Genomic DNA, 20,697 nt, shown 5'->3' with positions numbered 1-20,697 from the left:
TGAACGAGTTACATCAACGTACATGTTGAGTTACAAGAACTCAACTAATTGGTTCTTTGAACCTTGTTTATTTTTCTAAGTTCCCTGAACTTGAATTCAGAAGTTGGCATTACTTAAAAAGTTGACGCAACGACTTACATCAGCGTATGATTGAAAAAAAATCATTGTAATTAACAAAGGTTGTAGCTTCGGAAATGCTCAAAAATGGCATTTTGCCGGATACTAAAAGTATCATTATTAAAAAAGTAAATGAGATATTTCCATTTTTCTGTAGAAATAAAGTAGTGCAAGCAAATGGGCTCAAATTTGATTGCAAAGTTGCTTTCTATAAAAGGGGTAAATTCATTTTATTACAAAAGCCCTTACATGCACAAAATAAATACTATAATAAATACGAAGGCTTGAAAATAGTACCAAACCTATTCTTTTAGTTTCTATTTATCAACACCTTATCCAAACCCAAATTGAATCAAATCGAACAAGTAATACTTGCACAACTAAAAAAGCTGTTTTTCTCAAAAAGTCAAAAAAGTGCATGTAAGGGGTTCAAAGCTCTTCATACAATGTTTTTGTTGAATTTTAAACGCCATTTACTCAGAACAGCGATTTTGCGTATTCGGCAATTTTTATTCTCGATATGCCTATGGTCATAAAAGTGTTTATTGCTTGTTAGCTAGATATGCCTAATGATCATAACATTGCTTATTATTTATTATATAGTGCTTTTGTTGAATTTGCAACAAACGTTGTTTACTCAGAACAGCGCTTTTGCGTATTCAGGCCCTTTTTATTCTTGATTGCCTACTGGTCATAAAAGTGTTTATTGCTTGTTAGCTGGATATGCCTAATTATTATATAGTGCTTTTGTTGAATTTTGCATTTATAAATTTTGTAATTTCTTTACTTAGAAGGTTTTTTGTTGTTGTTGCTGTTGTTTTCATAAAATGTATTTAAATTTTTTTGCTTTATTTAGTAAAGGGCGTAGTCTTAGCTCTTAAATGCCGTTTGTTCTGTTCAATTTGCTTGTTTTAATCTCGAGATAATGTTTAGTTAACCACGAAAGGGTAAAATCACAATTGTTCCACTTTTACTAGGAAAGAGGGCTGAAATCAGTGGTAGCATCAAGTGTATCAAGAGTTTCTTCGTGAAATCATAAGAATGCATCAATTACACCACAATGCAAAATTGTTTTTACTGTTTTTACTGTTTTATCATGATCCAAATAATGATTCTCTTTTTCCACTTGAAACAAATTTAAAGATAAATATATATTTCACATTCTGCTGTAAAATTAAAGACATGTGCATGTTAATTTTTATCAAGGTGAATACTGTTCTCTTTGTCACGCAAGACATGTTAAAAGACAAACAAATTATTGCATTATGTCACGTAAAGAGCTTGGTCAGGAATGCCTGGAATGCGGGCTAAGTACGTATGTTGTGAACTTGACATTAACATGGGTACTAGTAGAGGGTACATACATATATTAAGTACACCCAGTCATAGCTTGGCAGATGCAGCATTTTATTCTGATAAACAAAGAATAAAACACACAGCAGCGATTTCAAGTCAACAAAATCCAAGCAAGCCCTAGATGCAAAAGATTGTTATTCATTTCATAACGCTGATAACATTAACAGAGGATACAGCTTTCACCAAAAACATATTCTTATCAAATGACCATCTTCCTTTTGTTACCACCTAGAGTCAAGAAGCTCTAAAACCGATTTATTTTTAGTGTACAAGATTTAATTTTTCAATATGTTTCTTTTATGCAAAAATAAGAGAAACATAAAAAGTAATAAAGAAACAGATTATTTTCAACTTTCGTTGTGCGATATTTTGATGGTTAGCCACTCTTGACGCCCATGTCATCCTGCGCTCATTGACACTAGTAGAAAATTTATAATGAGAATTCTTTCAAAGCAATGAGAATTGGACAAAAGTATGAGAATTGAAAATTTTCTCATCCAAATGAATGAGAAATGTTAATTAACGTGTCAACCACCTGTCACATTGTTTTAAATCCTTGCGTGCTATATATAACTAAATTTACAATCAAGTGATAATTTGCTGGGATGGTTCCATAGTTTAATGACTCTCCCCGCTCCCCTTATTCAATGTTGTATAATAAACGTCGCATTTTTTTAATGTGCTCTACGTTTAAGTTCAAGCCACTCATCGGCCATCTTGTTTTCTGAAATGCATTTTTGCCCAACACAATGACCAATCACAGTTCGCAAAGGAACACCATGTGACCATGGTTGGGCAAAACCATACTTTTCCCAACTTTATTCGCGGGAAAAGGGTGTTCTTTACCAAGGTTTTTGAACTCTGAATTCACCCAACCTATGTAAATACCATATTGACAGGTTTGACCATCCATGTATTAAACTGTATTTTGCCCAACTTCAAGAATCTTAACCATTGTTGGGCATTTTTAACCAACTGTTTTCTGCCCATTCATTTTTTTGTATCCAATGTTCTGAGAGTGTAGCCTGTCGCAAACTCTAATCGGCAACAAACAAACAAAGCATTACATAATCTATTGCCACTCTATTTCTATTAAAAACTCTTTGGGGATAAAGACCTGGATCAAAGTTCTATAGAATTTTCACATCATGCTGCGATCACTCGCACCTGTAAGATTACTGTCTTTGAAAAAAGTTGCAGTCAATACATCATTGTAAACATATACAGGTGATGTTATTGAACATATCATATTCGTTCAAGTGTCATGTTAAAAATGTTAAAAATCAATACACTATAACCACATAATAGGTATTCCCGGTATGCATGGGGGTCACTCCATATGAAATCAAGGAGGCTCCCCACCTGACCCCCTCAGATTTGCTTTATATTTTAGTCATATGTTGTACCTGTAAAAAATTAAAACCTGCAAATTTGAGGTCTGTAGCTCTTACGGATTTTCTGTGGCAGCCATTTAAAGTTGGAGTAGGGGGGTCTAAATTTGGACTAAAAAGTTGCCTTTTAAATAAATTTCATCTTTGAGAGTCTGTGCCTTCTTTATAAAAAGAGAGAGAGGTCTGAAACCTTGTATACACACTAACTGCATGCCCAATTTATCAAAAAATAAACAAATAAAAAAATTCTGTAATTGCGTGTTGTGTCACGGGGTCATTAAATATGCAAGAAAAAATGTAATGTTTTGTAAACTGGCCAGTTTAGCCCCCCTATATTCACATTTTTGTCAAATAAATTATTTTTTGTTGTCACTGATGCTATATATAGGATAAATACAATGCATATCCAAAAAATTGAGGTCACAACTCATTTACATTTCGAACAGCGCCCTCACGAAGATGAAATTTATTGCAAATTCAACATTTTCGGGGGGCCCAAAGTCGATGTGGTCCACCTTCAAAATTTATAAAACATCACTTTTATATGACTACTAGTCTTAAATTACAACTTTGCTAAGTCCCAGTAATTGTCTAGGTTGACTTCATATAAAACGACAAGCCCAAAGTTGACCATTTTCTTATGATTGCATGTACTGCAAATATGCCGAATTTGGAAGGCTTAAAAGTCAAATTGGCCACAATATTGAAAATAAATGATTAGATGAGTAGTTATTGGCCCTATTTACTTTTATTTCCATTTTATTTTCAATATACAGATTTTCTATGGCAGCCATTTAAAGTTGGAGTAGGGGGATCTAAATTTGGACCCAAAAGTTGCCCTTTCAATAAATTTCACCTTTGGGAGCCTGTACCTTCCTAATAAAAATAGAGAGAGGTCTGAAACCTTGTATACACACTAATTGCATGCCCAATTGATCAAAAAGTAAAAAAATTAAAAATTCCTTTAATTGCGTGTTGTGTCATGGGGTCATTAAATATGCAAGAAAAAATGTAATGTTTTGTAAACTGGCAAGTTTAGCCCCCTAAATTCACATTTTTTGTCAGATTAATTGTTTTTTGTTGTCACTAATGCTATATATAGGACAAATACAAATGCATATCCAAAAAATTGAGGTCACAATTTATTTACATTTCGAACAGCGCCCTCGCGAAAATGAAATTTATTGCAAATTCAACATTTTCAGGGGGCCCAAAGTCAATGTCAGATTAATTATTTTTTGTTGTCACTGATGCTATAAATAGGTTAAATACAATGCATATCCAAAAAATTGACCTCACATTTCATTTACATTTCGAACAGCGCCCTCACGAAGATGAAATTTATTGCAAATTCAACATTTTCAGGGGCCCGAAGTCGATGTGGTCCACCTTCAAAATTTATAAAACATCACTTTTATATGACTACTAGTCTTCAATTACAACTTTGCTGAATCCCAGTAATTTTATAGGTTGACTTCATATAAACCGACAAGCCCAAAGTTGACAATTTTCTTATGATTGCATGTACTCCAAATGTGCCGAATTCGGAAGGCTTAGAAGTCAAAATGGCCACAATATTGAAATAAATGACTACATGCGTAGTTATTGGCCCTCTTTTACTTTTATTTCCATTTTATTTTCAATATTGGGGCCAATTTGACTTTTAAGCCTTCCGAATTTTAGACCAACCTACTCCAACTTTAAATGACTGCCACAGAAAATCCGTAAGAGCTACAGACCTCAAATTTGCAGGTTTTTAATATTTTTACAGGTACAATCTATGACTAAAATATAAAGCAAATCTGAGGGGGTCAGGTGGGGAGCCTCCTTGATTTCATATGGAGTGACCCATGGTATGATTCCCGCCCAAGCTTGGAAATACATTACATATACATACATACATACAAAATCTTCTTATAAGGCGCTCTTACAGAACGATCAGAGCGCATACACAAAAGAGAAAATCAAATTACCAAAAATATCAACATTCTAGATACAAATGACACTTAAGGGAACAACCCAAAAGTTCGATGAAGCCCTATAAACGAAAGTCCTTTCGTTGGAAGGCTAACCCCCTCCCCCCTCCACTCTAACGTAAGTGTCAAATATCGAAAATTCCAACCCGTATTCATTGGACACAGGGCCGTCGCTATGGTCGATGGGGCTGTGGAGGGGTGCGACATTGCTAGGATATTGATCATGTTTAAGAAACAATAATTCCATTTTATTTTGAAATGGGTGGTAAATGGCTGCATGATGCGCACTTCCAACCTTTGCTTTGCTCTCCTTACCTAACCCCTCTTTCTCCCTGCATGCCCTTGCCTTTCTCCCGCATGCAGCTTACCCTTTGCATAAGTTGATGCTATTCTTACTATACTTAAGGTTGTAGACGCAGGAGGCAATTCCATCAGCCCTCCTGTTCCTAATCGCCTCTCTGTAGTTACCAACCCCCACGTTCTCACGTTCTCGAAGATTGCATGTCAATCGCGGACCACCTGTTACGGCTTTGCCTCGCGGCATAGTTAACAGACGGGGGCTCTGGAGGCAATAGCCTATGGCCTGAAAGGTTGCTGGAGCAGTCTGGAAGGCTATAGAATATTGCTTTGGGAAGGAAAACCCGAACCCGTGTGCCCAGTATGTAAAGCAGGTCAACACTCTATCGAGTAAAACTCCAATCATGAAAGTCGACCCCCGTTAAGGCCCCGAGTCCCGGTGGCTGCTCGTCGGCAACAGAGTGGCAGGGGTGCTAAGAATCCGCCGGATGTTTGGTTGCCATCTCCACAGGTACAGCCAGAGGAAGAAAGAAGGAAGACAACCAGGATCAGCGTAAGTAGCCGGAAGTCGACAAAATGCCAAAATGTGACAAAAGCCACAGTCAAGCAGGCCTCAAATACAAGGAGCTGCACTGTGACAAATAAGCCAAAAGTGACAAAACGGGCAACTCTAACAAAGTCTGCTGTAGAGGAACCTACAAAGAAAAGGAGCTCCAGTGGTATTAATGTTGGAACCTGGAATGTCAGGACGCTTAGGACGGAAGGTCATTGGGAAATCCTCCTGGATGAGGTTAGAAGATTTGGCCTTGACATCCTTGGCCTTTGTGAAACACACCTGACAGAATCCGAAACACTCATCAACAAAGATGAATACACCATCCTTCTAGCAGGTAGGAAAGATGGCATAGGAAGAGAAGGTGTTGGGCTTCTAATATCACAGCCACTTCTTGAATGCCTTGTCAGCTATGAATCTGTCTCTTCTAGAATCCTAACAGCAAAGTTCAAAATGAAGGAAGGAATACTCAACATCATTAATGTTTACGCCCCCACCACTGCACACAGTGATGCAGAGAGTGATGAATTTTATGATGGGCTGCAACATCACCTTCAGAATGTCAATAAGAAGGAGAAACTTATCTTGATGGGGGATTTCAACGCCAAAATAGGCTCTGACAGTAAAGCTTGGACCCCCGCAATGGGCAAGTATGGTATTGGTAAGATCAATAGCCGAGGGGAGAAACTGTTGGAATTCTGCATGCTCCACAAGTTGACAGTCTGTAACACCCACTTCCAGCATAAAGCCTCTAGAAAGGTAACATGGACTTCACCTTGTGGGAAAATACAAAAATATGATTGACTTCGTCATAACTCAACAGGAGAACCTAAGTAGCATCCAGAATTGCCGATCATACTGCTCAGCTGATGTGGGCTCAGATCACAATCTAGTGATCGCTAAAGTGGTGTCAGCACCAGTCAGAACCAAACGCCTGAAAACAACTCCAAAAAGCTATGACGTCAGTAGATTTATCAACCCCCTGATTGCAGAAGAGTTCAGAGCCAAGATTGGTGGTACTTTTGAACCCCTGCTTCAACTGGAGGATACTGATGTAGAAGACCTGTGGGCTAAATTCAGAGACACCACAAACAAAATTACTGAAGAATCAGTTGGTATTAGGAGGGCTCGCCAAGTGAAGGGATTGCCTGAAGAAGTCAGGAAAATGTACCACTTGAGAAGGAAAGCCAGAGTCTTGATGTTAAACAACCCGTCAGCTCCAAACAAGAAGAAAACTTCTTGAAAAAGACGTTCAAGAAATGGAAGAAGCCCATGCAAAGAACATAAGCCATGATCTCTTCAAGAAAGTCACAAAGCTAGCAGGTGATAAAACCAAAGTTCAAACTGCAGCCAAAGACAAACATGGTTCACTGAAAACAGCCCCAGAGGAGGTAATGAAATGCTGGGAGGAATACTTCAGTAAACATCTGAATACAGAATTCCCCAGGGACTGTAATATTCTTAACTCCATCCCGGAGCCTGTCAACACTGCTACAGCAAGGCTCGTTTTATCTTTTCAGTTTCCGTAAGTCTATTGTTCAGATACGAAAACGCAAGGGATTTAGTAAGTTTACTGTAACATGACTTCATTGTTAACTTTGAAGTACCAATCAGCTTATTTCAAAAGAGGCAGTTGCTTATGTCAATAAAAGCGGGAGAGACAACACCGCTGTTTTTAATGGCCTAGCGCCCTCTCGTCTTTGATGCATGCCAATCCGAATGACAAAGTCAACTTTTTCTGTAAAAACGTTGAAAATAAGCTCTAAAATCACAAAAGGCCCGCTTATGAGCATATCGCACCCCAATGCACTTGTGCAGGGCCACAGTGTCGCCCTTCCCTCGTATCAATGTCTATCTCCCTATTTTGCTTCCTCCTTCCCCCCCCCCCCCCATGATCATTCTACCCACTCCCTCCCCGGTCCCCCGGTCCCTACTCTCTCCTCTCGAGTTCTTCTCTTTCTAGTCTTTCCGTCTCTCCCTCTCCTCTCTTTCTTCCTCACCCCCTCCCACTCTCGCTTGTTCAGTCTCAACTTAAGTATCTCCCTCCCTCCCTCCGAAATTTATCAGTATGATCCATGACTGAAAATAAACATTTAAAATAAACCCGAGTCTTGCATATAGGCCCAACCAATTATCAGATTAGCTTGCCATGAATAGAATAAATTATCTTTGCTTCAATGCAATTCTTTTGTATTGCATTTCAATATAAAACATGATTACCAAATCACCACTTGTACGGGCCTCATTGGGAGATATTTGACTATTTTAGACGCTCGTTTCATCGCCAATATGAAAGACTTTTGCTTATAACTTGGCAACATGGTTAGTATATGGTCGAATCCAACCAAAAGTGTCCACGGGCCAAAAATAAAAGTCCGAAACAAAAATGTCTCCACAATTTTTTCCTTTTGCCCATTGATTGATGACATATTGGCCTTATAGGAACCAAAAGTGCCATTACTAATCTTGAAAAATAAATCCAGGACGTGTGATAGTAAATGTGATATCAAAACCCAATGTTACCTACGAATACCACTAGGATGCTTTCACTATCGCAATACTAATCAACCTAAAACAAATGGAATATTCCCATTAACGCTTTTTTTCGTGTAATGTAGACCACAGGGTGTCAGGAAAATGCTAGCTCAACCAGAAAATATTTGTTTTTATTTTTATAACGCGATCAATATGATCTTAGTCAATTTATGCTAATTTATTTTTGAAAATGAAGTTTAGGTCAGTTTCTGTATTTTATTTATCAAATGAGTATGAATCAATTTACACAAGAACGAGTAGGATATATGTTTTCAAGAATATTAGGAATTATACGCATACGCCTAACGCTTTATACAATGAAAAGGTGAAGAAACCCGGGTATTCGTAGGTAACATGAGCGATTTAACAATATCTATATTGAGTTTAGAGGTTTAAATTTTGCTATTATGGTAATGAATTAATAAAATGGTAGTTTTAGATCTCTTTCAGATGGTACGTCCAAATGAATAAATGCTATTACCTTAGATCAAAAAACATAAAGATTTTGAACACTTTATTTTGATATACAAGTAGTTAATCAGCAATTTTACATAATAAATAATTGTTGAATGAATCCGTATATGGGTAATAATAGTGTCCGGGGTACCGCTTAAAGTTTTGACAATTAATTTCCATTGGTAGGGACACTTCATTACACATGTCATGTATTATGCTGTATTCGTAAGTAACATTTCAGTATTTGTAGGTAAGAATTAGACTTTTGGTGGATATCGCAATCAAAACTTCATTTTATAAAGCACTTTGAATGTATTATTTTCTTTATGTGCGTTTACTATCATGTATTAATAATGTCGGTTCACAGCGGTTGAAAGAGGATTGAAGTAAGAAACAAAGGCACTAAAGTGACTTTAATTTGCTTAATTGCACACAAATCGCTTAAAACCGTTATTGCAGACTTGTGAAGTCCATCTTGGAGTCAGTTACGTCTTGTGGCCTTTCGTTTGAGGGCAACTACAATTAGCTTTAAACCAGGGTCCATCACTGTGTTGTCTAGATCATGAGACAATGAGAACAGTCGTTTTTCCATGGTATTCGTAGGTAACCTTAGCGAAAACGTCAAAAGTTACCTTCGAATAAATCAATTTGGACACAAATTACTCAGAAACCAGAAGGTCCGTAAACATTTAAAATGAAGCACACACGACAGTTGACAAATCCAAGTATTTATCCCTTCTAATCTTCTTTGAATCTGATTTTTCTTTCAAATGAGCAGACCGTCGTCTATTTCAGTATATATTTTTCAACAATTAAGCCGTATTCACTTTTGCATGGTGGACATGTATGTGAATTCGCAACTTTCATTGACATATGATTAGATAGCAAACATACAGGCCTTCGTTATGTACCAATATGGGCATTGGCATGAATGGCGGTGTTTCACAATACTGTCATGATGTCAAATTGTATTCGTAGGTAACATTCGGTTACCGAAATTTACCTACGAATACTTGCTTTTATTGTTGACATCTCAGAAATATTTAAACGCAGGCTATTGAAACTTGGTATAAATAAAGAGTGCATTACCCTGCACCTATTGCTTAACTATTGTTTACTATTCTCTCACTTTGTGGAAATGACACAGCTTTTAACATGTATTCGGAGGTAATGCATATTTTTACCAAACCTACCTTTGTGCCATTTAGAATTTCTGGCAGCTAAACACAATAATAAAGATGTCCGAATGCAATGCATTTCAGTATTGGACATATCAAAGCTTGTATCAATTGCGCATTTATTAGTGATTTCCATTTTTAAAGATATATCTAGTGCTATGAAAAATTGTATTCGTAGGTAATGTAAAAAAATACCACTCAAAAATTATCACAAAAATTCATAATTATGTACAAATATGTGAAAAATTGAACAGGCAATCTTTGAATACACACCTTTCTGAAAATCAATTTAGATTCAATCCAATGACTTCTTATCATAACTGATTTAGATGTTTTTAAAAATACCTTAAAAATATTTTGAAAAAATGGGTAAAAATAGCATGTTTTGGGGTCTCTGTGTCTAAGTTTTTCACAGAAGGGGTCTTATTATATATGGCGCGAAGCGTATGATCAAAGCGAATAAACACAATACAAAAACGAATGCCAATTGATTAACACTTTTAAGTTATGGCCCTGAACATGCCGTGTACACTTTTGGTTGGATTCGACCATATATTTCAATGCAAGACTTTTTTACGAGGCACTTACGTCTAGGCGTAAGTGCATATACCTAAACACAAGTCAATTGAAGCCGTACAATTTACCGCGAATTTAGGACCGTAAAATTTAGACTCTTCTTTTGTCTAGATTGGCACCCAACCGCACATCTCAAGGTTTTATGTAAAAAATCAATATAACTTACCAAAACGAAAACTAAAATTCACGAGCTTCAAATTTTCAGTAACTAACAAAAGGCTAGAATAAAAGATTGGTCATACCTGGGAGACTACCACTTCAGAATAACAATGACTTACAAAAACTATTACGGATACGGAAACAGAAACTGAAAAGATAAAACGACGGCAAGTTTGCCCTTTTCAATAGATGAAGTTGAAGAGGCCATCAAGAAGCTGAAAAACAACAAAGCGTGTGGTTGGGATAAGATCTCAGCAGAAGTGTTGAAAGCAGGAGGACCCATGATGAAGCAAATGTTGTTGAAGATCATCAACACCGCCTGGGTTGAAGGAAAAATCCCTGAAGACTGGAGTAAAGGTCTAATAACCCCTGTATACAAAAAGGGCGACAAACTGGACCCAGCCAACTACAGAGCTATTACCCTCTTGTCAATCCCGGGAAAAGTATTCTGTAGGATGGTTCTTAACCGAATACAACAGACTGTAGATAACCATCTGAGAGAGGAACAGTGTGGGTTCAGGAGTTCCAGAGGCACCTCAGATGCGGTATTTACAGTACGACAAATCTATGAAAAGGCTAAAGAAAGACGCATTCCAATATACTGGAACTTTGTAGATTTCAAAGCAGCATTTGACACCATATGGAGGAGACCCTTTGGAAATGTCTACGATCAGTAGGAGTAGACACCAAATTGGTGAACCTCATTGCAAAAATGTATGAGCAAACCAAATGCTCAGTCGTGGTAAATGGAAAGATCACCGATTGGTTTGAAGTACTAGTTGGTGTTAGACAGGGATGTCTTCTCTCACCATGCCTCTTCAACCTATATCTGGAGTTTGTCATGAAGGACATCCAAAATCTAGGCTCAGGTGTGCAGATGGGTGACATGTGCATTAACAACATCCGATATGCAGATGACACCACACTCATGGACATGGACTTTGAGAACCTGCAAATCTCCACTAATGAACTAGAAAAAGCCTGCAGCAGCTGGGGAATGAAAATTAACCCAACAAAATGCAAGATCTTGTCTGACGATCCAAGAGATATCATGCTAAACCAAATGCCCATTGACAAAGTAAATAACGTTGTCTTTCTGGGTAGCAGTGTGCCCTCAGTAGATATTAAACGTCGCACAAAGTTGGAAGCCTGGGCATTTGGTAGATTGAAAAATACCATCTGGTCTAACCATGACATCACCAGATCGCTGAAAGTAAGGATCTATCAGTCGCTCGTCCTCCCTATTGCCACCTATGGGTCAGAATCCTGGGCGTTACGTGAATCCGATCGTCACAGACTGGATGTTTTTGAAATGCGATGACAAAATACGCAACAATTCCATCAGACAGAGTCTCAACATCACTTGCTCCATCAACGATGTTATCTGCCGGAGACGTTTGAAATGGGCTGGGCACATCTTCAGGATGCCTTTACATCGGCTTCCCCACCAAGCCTACATTAATGACTTCAGCAAGAAAAGACCACCAGGTCGTCCACCAACCAGATTGAAGGACCAAATTCAGAGGGACTTGGGAATGACCCCACAAGAAGCAAAGACACAAGCAACAGACAGAACTGAATGGAGGAGGCTTACTCGGCAGAGAGCAACAGGCCACACCGGCCTGTGCAGTTAAGTCAAGTATAAAGTCATTTTGAAATATTTTTCTTCATAAAAATTAGGACTTGCTGGATTTTCAAATAAAAAAGAATCAAAGTGCGGTACAGTTGCTTTAAAATTTAATTTGCAAGTTGCAGGTTGCGAGTACTGCACTCTATAATTTATTTGAAATCATTTTGAAGCAACCACTTTAAAATGTCAATATCGTACTTCAGTAAATACTAAATTTTTACAATTATATATTAAATCCTTTAAAAAGGTCAACTTTGACCGATGTTGTAACTACTTCTTTACAAACGTAATCGGACTTTTTGACCCCCTCCCTAACGAAAGGACTTTTGTTTATAGGGCTTCATCGAACTGTTGGGCGGTTCCCTAGGCATTCCTTTGAAAGAGTGAAGTGATGAAGCCTCCCTGATGTTACGTGGGAGGCTATTCCACAATTAAGGGTACTTGCCCATCAGTTTCATTCAGGGGCGTGTTTGAAAAACGGCACAGCGCATTAGTAAAAAGAATAAAAAATACTAAAATTTTCACCGGGGTTCGAACCACTGCCAATTGCACTATGAATGCTAAAGATGCCTACTGTGCCACGGTGACTGTGGTTAACATTAGGCGATTTTCAAAGATATACATATCAACACGTTTCTAGTGTATTGAAATCAGATTTTGGTAGGAATACGGTCATAGAAAGACATATGACTCTACTTGTATGTTTGTTTTTCATTTAATACAAATTAATTTTGATGAATTGAACTGGTACGACTCTTAGGACTCGTGATAAACGACGATTAATTTAGTAATAATAAAATGAAAACGCTGGGTCATTCACGACGTCATTTGTAATTCATGTCAAAACCTGGGGAGGACCACACACATCCGTGTTGCATGTATACGTGCTCAATCGATACGCAATGATCCAGACAATAGCGTTTGAATATACCGCCCTTATGTATGTATCTGCTTGACACATCTTGTCACTTGCGGGAAGATATACTATAGGCCTACCCTAATAGCTTACAATAGATACCCCACCGTAAATAGCTCTCTGCATTACCTCGCTGTCCCAGTATATACGCGTAGTGTACGCACTTTTGAACCATATTTTGTTCAAAAATGATAGAAAGGGGCTGTTTTCAGCTAAAATGTTGGTTATCAGCAGATGCTTAATGATACCGGGAAGTGTTGCAGAAAGGTAAGCGTACTCTTTATTTATTCAAAATATCACATATCAATGAATTTAAATTGGAAATCCAAAAAGGAAATGTCAGGTCAAAATTCTCACCTTAGAATTATTGTGAAATAAAATCAAACCAAATTTAGGCTCCGCAAACAACGTCCAATTATTCCCATTGGTGTTTGCTACACGTGAATATAATAAATTATGATTTGGGGCTAATTTGAGAAGAGTTAATGCCTCGAGTTTCAAAATACACCGAGTGATGTTTTTTGATCAAAAACATCGATAATTCAAGACTCTGTAAAAACAAATCAAGAATTATCTGGGATAATTGCAACTAATTATAATGAAAGTTATGATCTAAGCTACCAGGTGCATCATTAATTTCTTGACTATGATATTTAGTTGTGGGAAAAGATTACTTTAATGTTTTGGCGGGATTATTTCCCGCCAAAAATTTCAACCAAAAAGAGCATGTAGCCTTAAAGTGCCGCAACATAAAATGATTTGTCACCGTTGCATTTTTTTACCAACACGAGCTCTTAGTAATGTGGTGTCTTTGGAAGATATTGTCCTACAACCAGTTGAAGGTATTTCTCTATGAGAGAGTAAAACACATACAGGGTGTCCCATAATGATTTATACCGAGGAAGTTTTACATATATTTAAATTTCTCAGTTTTTTTTTAATTTTAAAAAATGGACGTTTCAAGTAGAAGTTACAGAGGATTGCGTAAAAATGGTGAATTCCAAGTTTTGACAAAGCAACCGGTTTGAAAGTCTGTAAAATTACTAACCATTCAACACAAAGTTATTTGGAAAATGTTATGCAGTATTTGTTGTGTCCTGTTCTTACTTCTTCTAAAAAGTCGATATTTATTGTTTATTTATGATGTTACGAAGCAATCCTTGTATGGAATAAAGGATCTGCTACGCTTGAGTGACCTTAAACTGTTCTTTCTTTGGCGGCAGTTTGAAGCCAATTATTGCGGAGTGTGAGTTTCCTCATTTGAAATGCCGGCAGAGATGGATTTTTCATAAAAGTATAGAGAAGGTTCGTCCTTAGTGTCACAGCATGCATTTATGTCCACAATATATTGGCAAACCCACAGCTACGTGACGAAGAAGATTAAAGTTTACTGCGTAGGATCCTTGGAAGGAAAGTTATATCCTCTGTAATAATGATATTTTTGGGGTAAAAATCACATAAAAAGTATGTTTTTTCAACCTAAATATCTGATCTCATATTGAAGTGTTTCACTTAATATCTTATCAAGAATTATTTACCATTGTAAGCTCTCACTTTTTGTGCCAAATTTGGTGTATTTCCTATGAAAGAATGTAGGATTTTTCCAATATATTGCACAGTGAGGCTGGACGATGTGTTATGATGTCTTTGCAATGTAATTACACACATGCAGTTTTCGTCCATTTTCAGTAATAGCAATGTCACGCAAAAACAAATCAAGCTATTTCCATGAATTTATTTTTGCTCTAGGCATGTAAGATCAGTCCGACTCAGTGTGACCCAGTAGAAAGGATAGTCTTTATAGCCTACTTAGTATTCATGAGGTCAAAGGTCAACCGAGCTCAAAGGTTACTTTCGGTTCGGGTCAATGGTCAACCGAGGTCAAAGGTCACTTCCGGTTCGGGTCAAAAGACCAACCGAGGTCAAAGGTCGCTTCGGATTGGTGCATTTTGACGAAGGGGTGGTTTAGGAAGGTTCAAATTTCAAAAAAATTAAAACAACATTAAAAACAAAAGTTAAAAAAAAAAATCAAAAGTGATATTTGACCCGGAAGTTACCTTTGACCCGAAATGACGCTCAAGGGGTGTTTTTGTTATAGAAACACCAGTTTTTGTTTTAAAAACACCGAAGTTTTAAAATAAGAAAAACATCAGCGTCAAATTCGGTTATTCGGTTAAACTACCTACGAGGGTCGAGAGGTCGAAAGATGGATGCGCTTAAAAATTAATTTTGTCAGGGGTAATATCGTATTTTTCGTTCTATAGCACGTATCGAAGTAAAAATTCGGGGTTTGACCTCGCAATCCGGAAGTGACATTCAACCTGGAAGTGTCTTTTGACCCGGAAGCGACCCCGAGCTCTTTGATTGTGTCAAAGAGCGGTAGAATGTACCGAAAAAAGCTACAATTTTCTTGAAGGAACCCCGCTTCTGGATATAGTTTGAAGTCAAATGATATACCATTTTAAAGCTTGTGGTATATATTTTCTAAACATGAAATAAAACAAAATTGACCGGGCCGACTTTACGGCTGATTCGTGGTGTCCAGTCACATATACGATAAAATGTGCGTCAATGCGTAACGAATTACGTCAATCGCGCAACGAAATGCGTCAAAGCGTAACGAAATGCGTCAATTACACAACAAGTTACATCAAAGCGTAATAAAATGCGTCAACTGCGCAATGAAATGTGTCAAAGCGCAACAAATTACGTCGATTACGTAATTAAATGCGTCATTGCGTAATCAAATGCGTCAATTTGGTGATGAAAAAGAATAGTTTGTACTATAATGTCTAGTTAGCATGTTACACAGCAAAGTTTCAAAAAAAAAGGATTCCATAGGATGCAATGGAATTTTTACTTATTTATCATCTATCTTCCTGGTATTTGCATGTCCTACGCGCACATATTTTTGTGATCTTTACACCCAGACGAATAATTTTGTATAATGAACTTCGGGCATTTGTAATGCCCCCTCCCCCATATTAACATGTAGGGGTTGGGTTATTTTTAGGGTGACGGCGTTCCAATATTTGAATTCAGCATACCCGAATTAACCAAAATAATTGGGTTGCCAACTTTTACGCGAACTTGCCGCTAGATGCTTAAATAAGCGCATAAACTGGCCTCAAAAAGAAACTTGTAATTTTTCACCAGGTCATATGTGACGTGTCATGTCAAAATCAGACACTTTTGGGCAGGTTATAAATTTTGAGGTTTTTACATATCTTAAATATAGAAATATTTTGCTCCATAACGCCATCCCCCCCCAATGAAATTCCTAAGGACATTCCTAAGCGAAGAAAATGAGTTCGTAAGTTATGGTATTATAAAATGTGAAATTGAGCTATCGGCCTTTAAAAATATTATTGACAATGTTGAGAGAAGGAACTACCATGAAAAATTTCTCAAAAAATACAAGTTTTATTCCGGTGTGAAATTATCACACAATATTTTTAATATTAATATCATCACAAATTCGCAACAAACCCAAATTGTGAAAAAATCACCCGGGCAGATTTTTGGCTATTTCTCCATTTACGATCCTGCCCAAAAGTGTCTGCTTTTGACATGACACGTTACAATTCGTCGGCCGTATCACATACTGACGTATTCGACATTTTTAACATTTTTGAGAAAATTGTTATGTTAGTTTGTTATGTTCTACTCTATTATTAACATGCCTCAAAGTGGCTTAATTAGTAAGATATTAATTAATTTAATTATGTCGTATTTACAAAACCTTGAAATGTCTGCATCACATAACGACGTATTTGCCGATCACCTGTACTGCGCAAGCCCAGTATATCGTATCTGAAATTTGAAGAATTTGCCGTTTCATATACTGACGTATTTGCGCGACTCTGTCAATGCACCGCAAAATTGCTGTTTTGTCCTTTTCACATACTGACGTATTTACGCATCTGTTTCACATACTGACGTATTTGTCATTTGAACGGCGAAATTGAAATTAGTCCTTTTCACATAGTGACGTATTTTATTTAATATTGATTTTTTACAGAATAAGTTATGCTCTGATAGTAATAAGTGAATTATATTGAAAATGTGGTATATTTGCATTACTGTTAAACTGGTTTTAATCGACAATAATATCTTAATCAAGATTATGCAGCAAATGAAAATCAGTCTCCAAGTTCGATTTTATCATAAAAGCGTATTTTGCAAATACGTCAGTATGTGATACGGCCGACGAATTATCTTAAAATCCTGTCCATTTAAATGAACCCAAATTACTCACAGGATAACTTCAATACTCTACTCCAAACACTGGTCAGTAAGCGAACAGTTATCCAACTGACACAACAGCAAAATGCACTGACATAGAACAGCTTCCTGAACCACATTCACAGGCTGCCCATTAATTGGCACCCAACACAAGAAATCTATTCCCATATCAAAAAATGAGACATTTCCGGATAACTTCCCGATAGTCACCGGGTAGACACCGGCAAATTTCACATGCAAATTAGATAGGTAGCGGGTGACTACCCGATAAATTTTTGGGAAACCATAGTGGATACCTTTCAGGTAATAGGTACCGGATGACTACCGGATGACTTTTTTGGGAAACTAGCGGGTAACTACCCGGTGACCTTTTTGGGGAACTAGCGGATAACTACCCGATAACTTTTCGGGGACCTAGCGGATAACTTTTGGTGACAATATACCTGGTGACCTCTTTGGAGACTTCCTGTTGACCTTTTGGGGAATGCAGAAATACAAATTCATGAGTATAATGCACAAATTTATTAGACAGTTAGTATTTATAAGCTTATTATTTGAATTGTAGTTTTTGGAGAAATACAACTCTGTAGGCATGGCAGTTGAGCTTATAAAATGCTATCTTGCAATAAGACACTTGAAAGTGTATATGTAATTGTAGGTATTGTACAAAAATATTCTTCTGATGTAATTTGGTTCACACCTTTATAAGGTGCATACCTTAATTAATGTACAACCAAATTGTCATGATATCATATTACAGTACCTAAATGTGATGACACACAGCATATATTTTTTATATCAAATATTATAATTTATTTACAACAAATAGCTTAACATTTAAGCTTATATCAGTTAATTGACACATTAGCTGATGATTAGTAATTTAATTGACATTAATTTACTGTCAAAATCATGTATGATTTACTAGAAAAGATATAAACTAAAACATTCAAATGTGGCATATATTAGGTACATGTATAAAGACTGCATCAATATACAAATCATTTCATACAAATTTTCCTACCTGCATTATCATATGAAATCAAGCATTCAATGCTTTATAATTCCTACAGCATGTTCCAGATTAATTAGTAAACATCTTGTAATGTCCTACATGTAAATCCATACATTTTGGACCACAAATAACTTGAATATTCTGCACAAATATATTCCAACTGCCAACAGCTAGCTGCTCCATTTTGAATTCATTCAGTGACCTTTGACCATATACCCACCCACAATGCATTCTTAAGATGCTTTATGCTATTTTCAAGGTCAAATTAAAAGCGGATAACCACCGGGTAACCACCGGGTAACTCCTGCAAAGAATCTATGTTTCTGGGAACCTTCTGGGTAACTCATTTGAAATATTTGAGTTTTGGGGAGACTTCCGGATGTCTACCCGAAAACTTTTGGATAACTTAATTAGGTATCCGCAAGGTATCCGCTAGCAGGCACTTTCGGATAACTCTGGAAAAGGTACCCGAAAGGTTTCTGATGACCACCGAATGGTCATCGGGTGGTCACCGGGAAACTTTTCTTTTTGCTATGGGTTAGTAACTGGAATAGTGAGGAACATGACCTGTTTCTTGAAGAAAGTGTGTGAAAACCAGAAGCAGCTCTTTTCCACACTACTCCACTTACTCTTTGGAAATAATCACCTGTATAAGGATCTTGTACGCATTCTCACACATTTCTTTTGCTGGGTGCCAATTATTCGCCTGTGAATCAATGTGGTCCAGGAAGCTGTTCCGTGTCAGTGATTTTTGCTGTTGTGTCAGTTGGACAACTGCTTGGTTACTGATAGGTGTTTAGAGTAGGGTATTGAAGTAATCCTTTGTGTTATTTTTATTCATTTTATGGACAGGATTTTAAGATATGACCTTATGAAAAATTAAAAGTTTATTTCCAAAATAGATCCAGTCTAGTACAGTCATTGCACTGATTATGAGTTTGTCAAATTCTGTAGTATACGCTGTCGAAGTTACGTAATAATCGGATTAACTACCATTTTTGAATAGATCCTTGTACTACAATCAGGTTGCACGCATCACCTGTGTATGTCTGCAGTCATAGATTGAATACAATACCACTCTTTTCAAAGATACTAATCTAACAGGTGCGAGAGGTTAGCATTTCTTTGACATCTATGGTTCAATGCATAGGTACCGCGTGAACGGTGTAGTTCAGGGCGATCTATTCAAAATTTTATTTATCTGTTGCTATGGTAGTTAATCCTGTTACATCAATACTTCGACAGCGTATAATTTCGATAGTTGAGCAGTGTAGCACTCTAGCGCCAGCTTCGATCAACGTTGTCAGTAGTCGGATACAACATTCTGATGAGTTAAAGCAATCAGAACGACAGAGGGGGCTAGACTGTTTTCATGATAGCTCGATATCTCACAGACAACTATCTTGCCGGAGAGTATAGTTTTATTTTAATATTAGAACAGATACTTTTGTATTAGCGGCACACGTCTACCCGACGGTGCGTTCAGAAAATAACAAAGAAAAAACAAGACACAATAAATCAACAAATATAAAACATGACAAAACGTGTTTTTTTTCTTTTCGAAACATGACAAAAAGTTAATGAGTAGCCTATAATATTATCGATACTAATAAGGTTGTACTACTTATATGAGCTACTTTGATAAACACAGTTCTAATATATTTTTCCACATGTCTTCCAAGGTGACATGCCATGCTTGGAAGACATGTGGAAAAATATATTAGAACTGTCTTTATCAAAGTATCTCATATATTTCAGTATGAAAATATAACAGTAGTGAAACTTGAAATAGCAATAACGTTTTTGAGAAAGTGGAATTTATGAAATTAAATAAATAATGTTCGTCAAAGCCTGCGCTATAACGGATTGACACGTGATCACCAGCAGCGCCGAAGTTAGGGGTGGGCAATTGTGTTTTAAGAGCAAAATAGGAAGAGCACAACATTTTAAAGAAAATGATATCACAGGTATATATAAATGCGACCCAAATCACATGACGCAAATTTCCACAACATAACTTTTGTACACGTGATTTATTAATGTTTTGTAGCATGTAATGCGCAATAGCAATATTGTTGGATACATAACTTGGTATCTAATAACTTGGTATCACTTTGCAGATGAATATGTTCGTATGATTACCTGTATTAAAAAATCAAATCTGATCCCTTTAAAGCCACATATTGGTATTTCTTCTTTCCAGGGAAAACAGTCAACAGCAGAATAGATCATGGCCAGACGATAACATGAGTAGGTTTATTTCACCTTTACAGCATGGATAGTCTTGCAAATTAGAG

At 36.9% G+C, this 20,697-nt stretch overlaps 1 protein-coding gene across 1 annotated transcript; it reads left to right on the top strand.

Moving 5' to 3' along the window:
• Window positions 1-204: 204 nt before the first annotated feature.
• On the top strand, window positions 205-20,627 carry LOC140164277 (uncharacterized). Its single transcript, XM_072187545.1, has 4 exons — window positions 205-228; window positions 5,649-6,351; window positions 6,557-6,846; window positions 20,604-20,627. The coding sequence occupies exons 1-4, from the start codon at window positions 205-207 to the stop codon at window positions 20,625-20,627; spliced, it is 1,041 nt and encodes a 346-aa protein (XP_072043646.1).
• The last annotated feature ends 70 nt before the right edge of the window (window positions 20,628-20,697 follow it).

The sequence above is a fragment of the Amphiura filiformis genome, chromosome 11 (assembly GCF_039555335.1).
Source record: "Amphiura filiformis chromosome 11, Afil_fr2py, whole genome shotgun sequence".
NCBI classification, from domain to species: domain Eukaryota; kingdom Metazoa; phylum Echinodermata; class Ophiuroidea; order Amphilepidida; family Amphiuridae; genus Amphiura; species Amphiura filiformis.
This window is presented reverse-complemented; position numbering and strand designations above follow the sequence as displayed.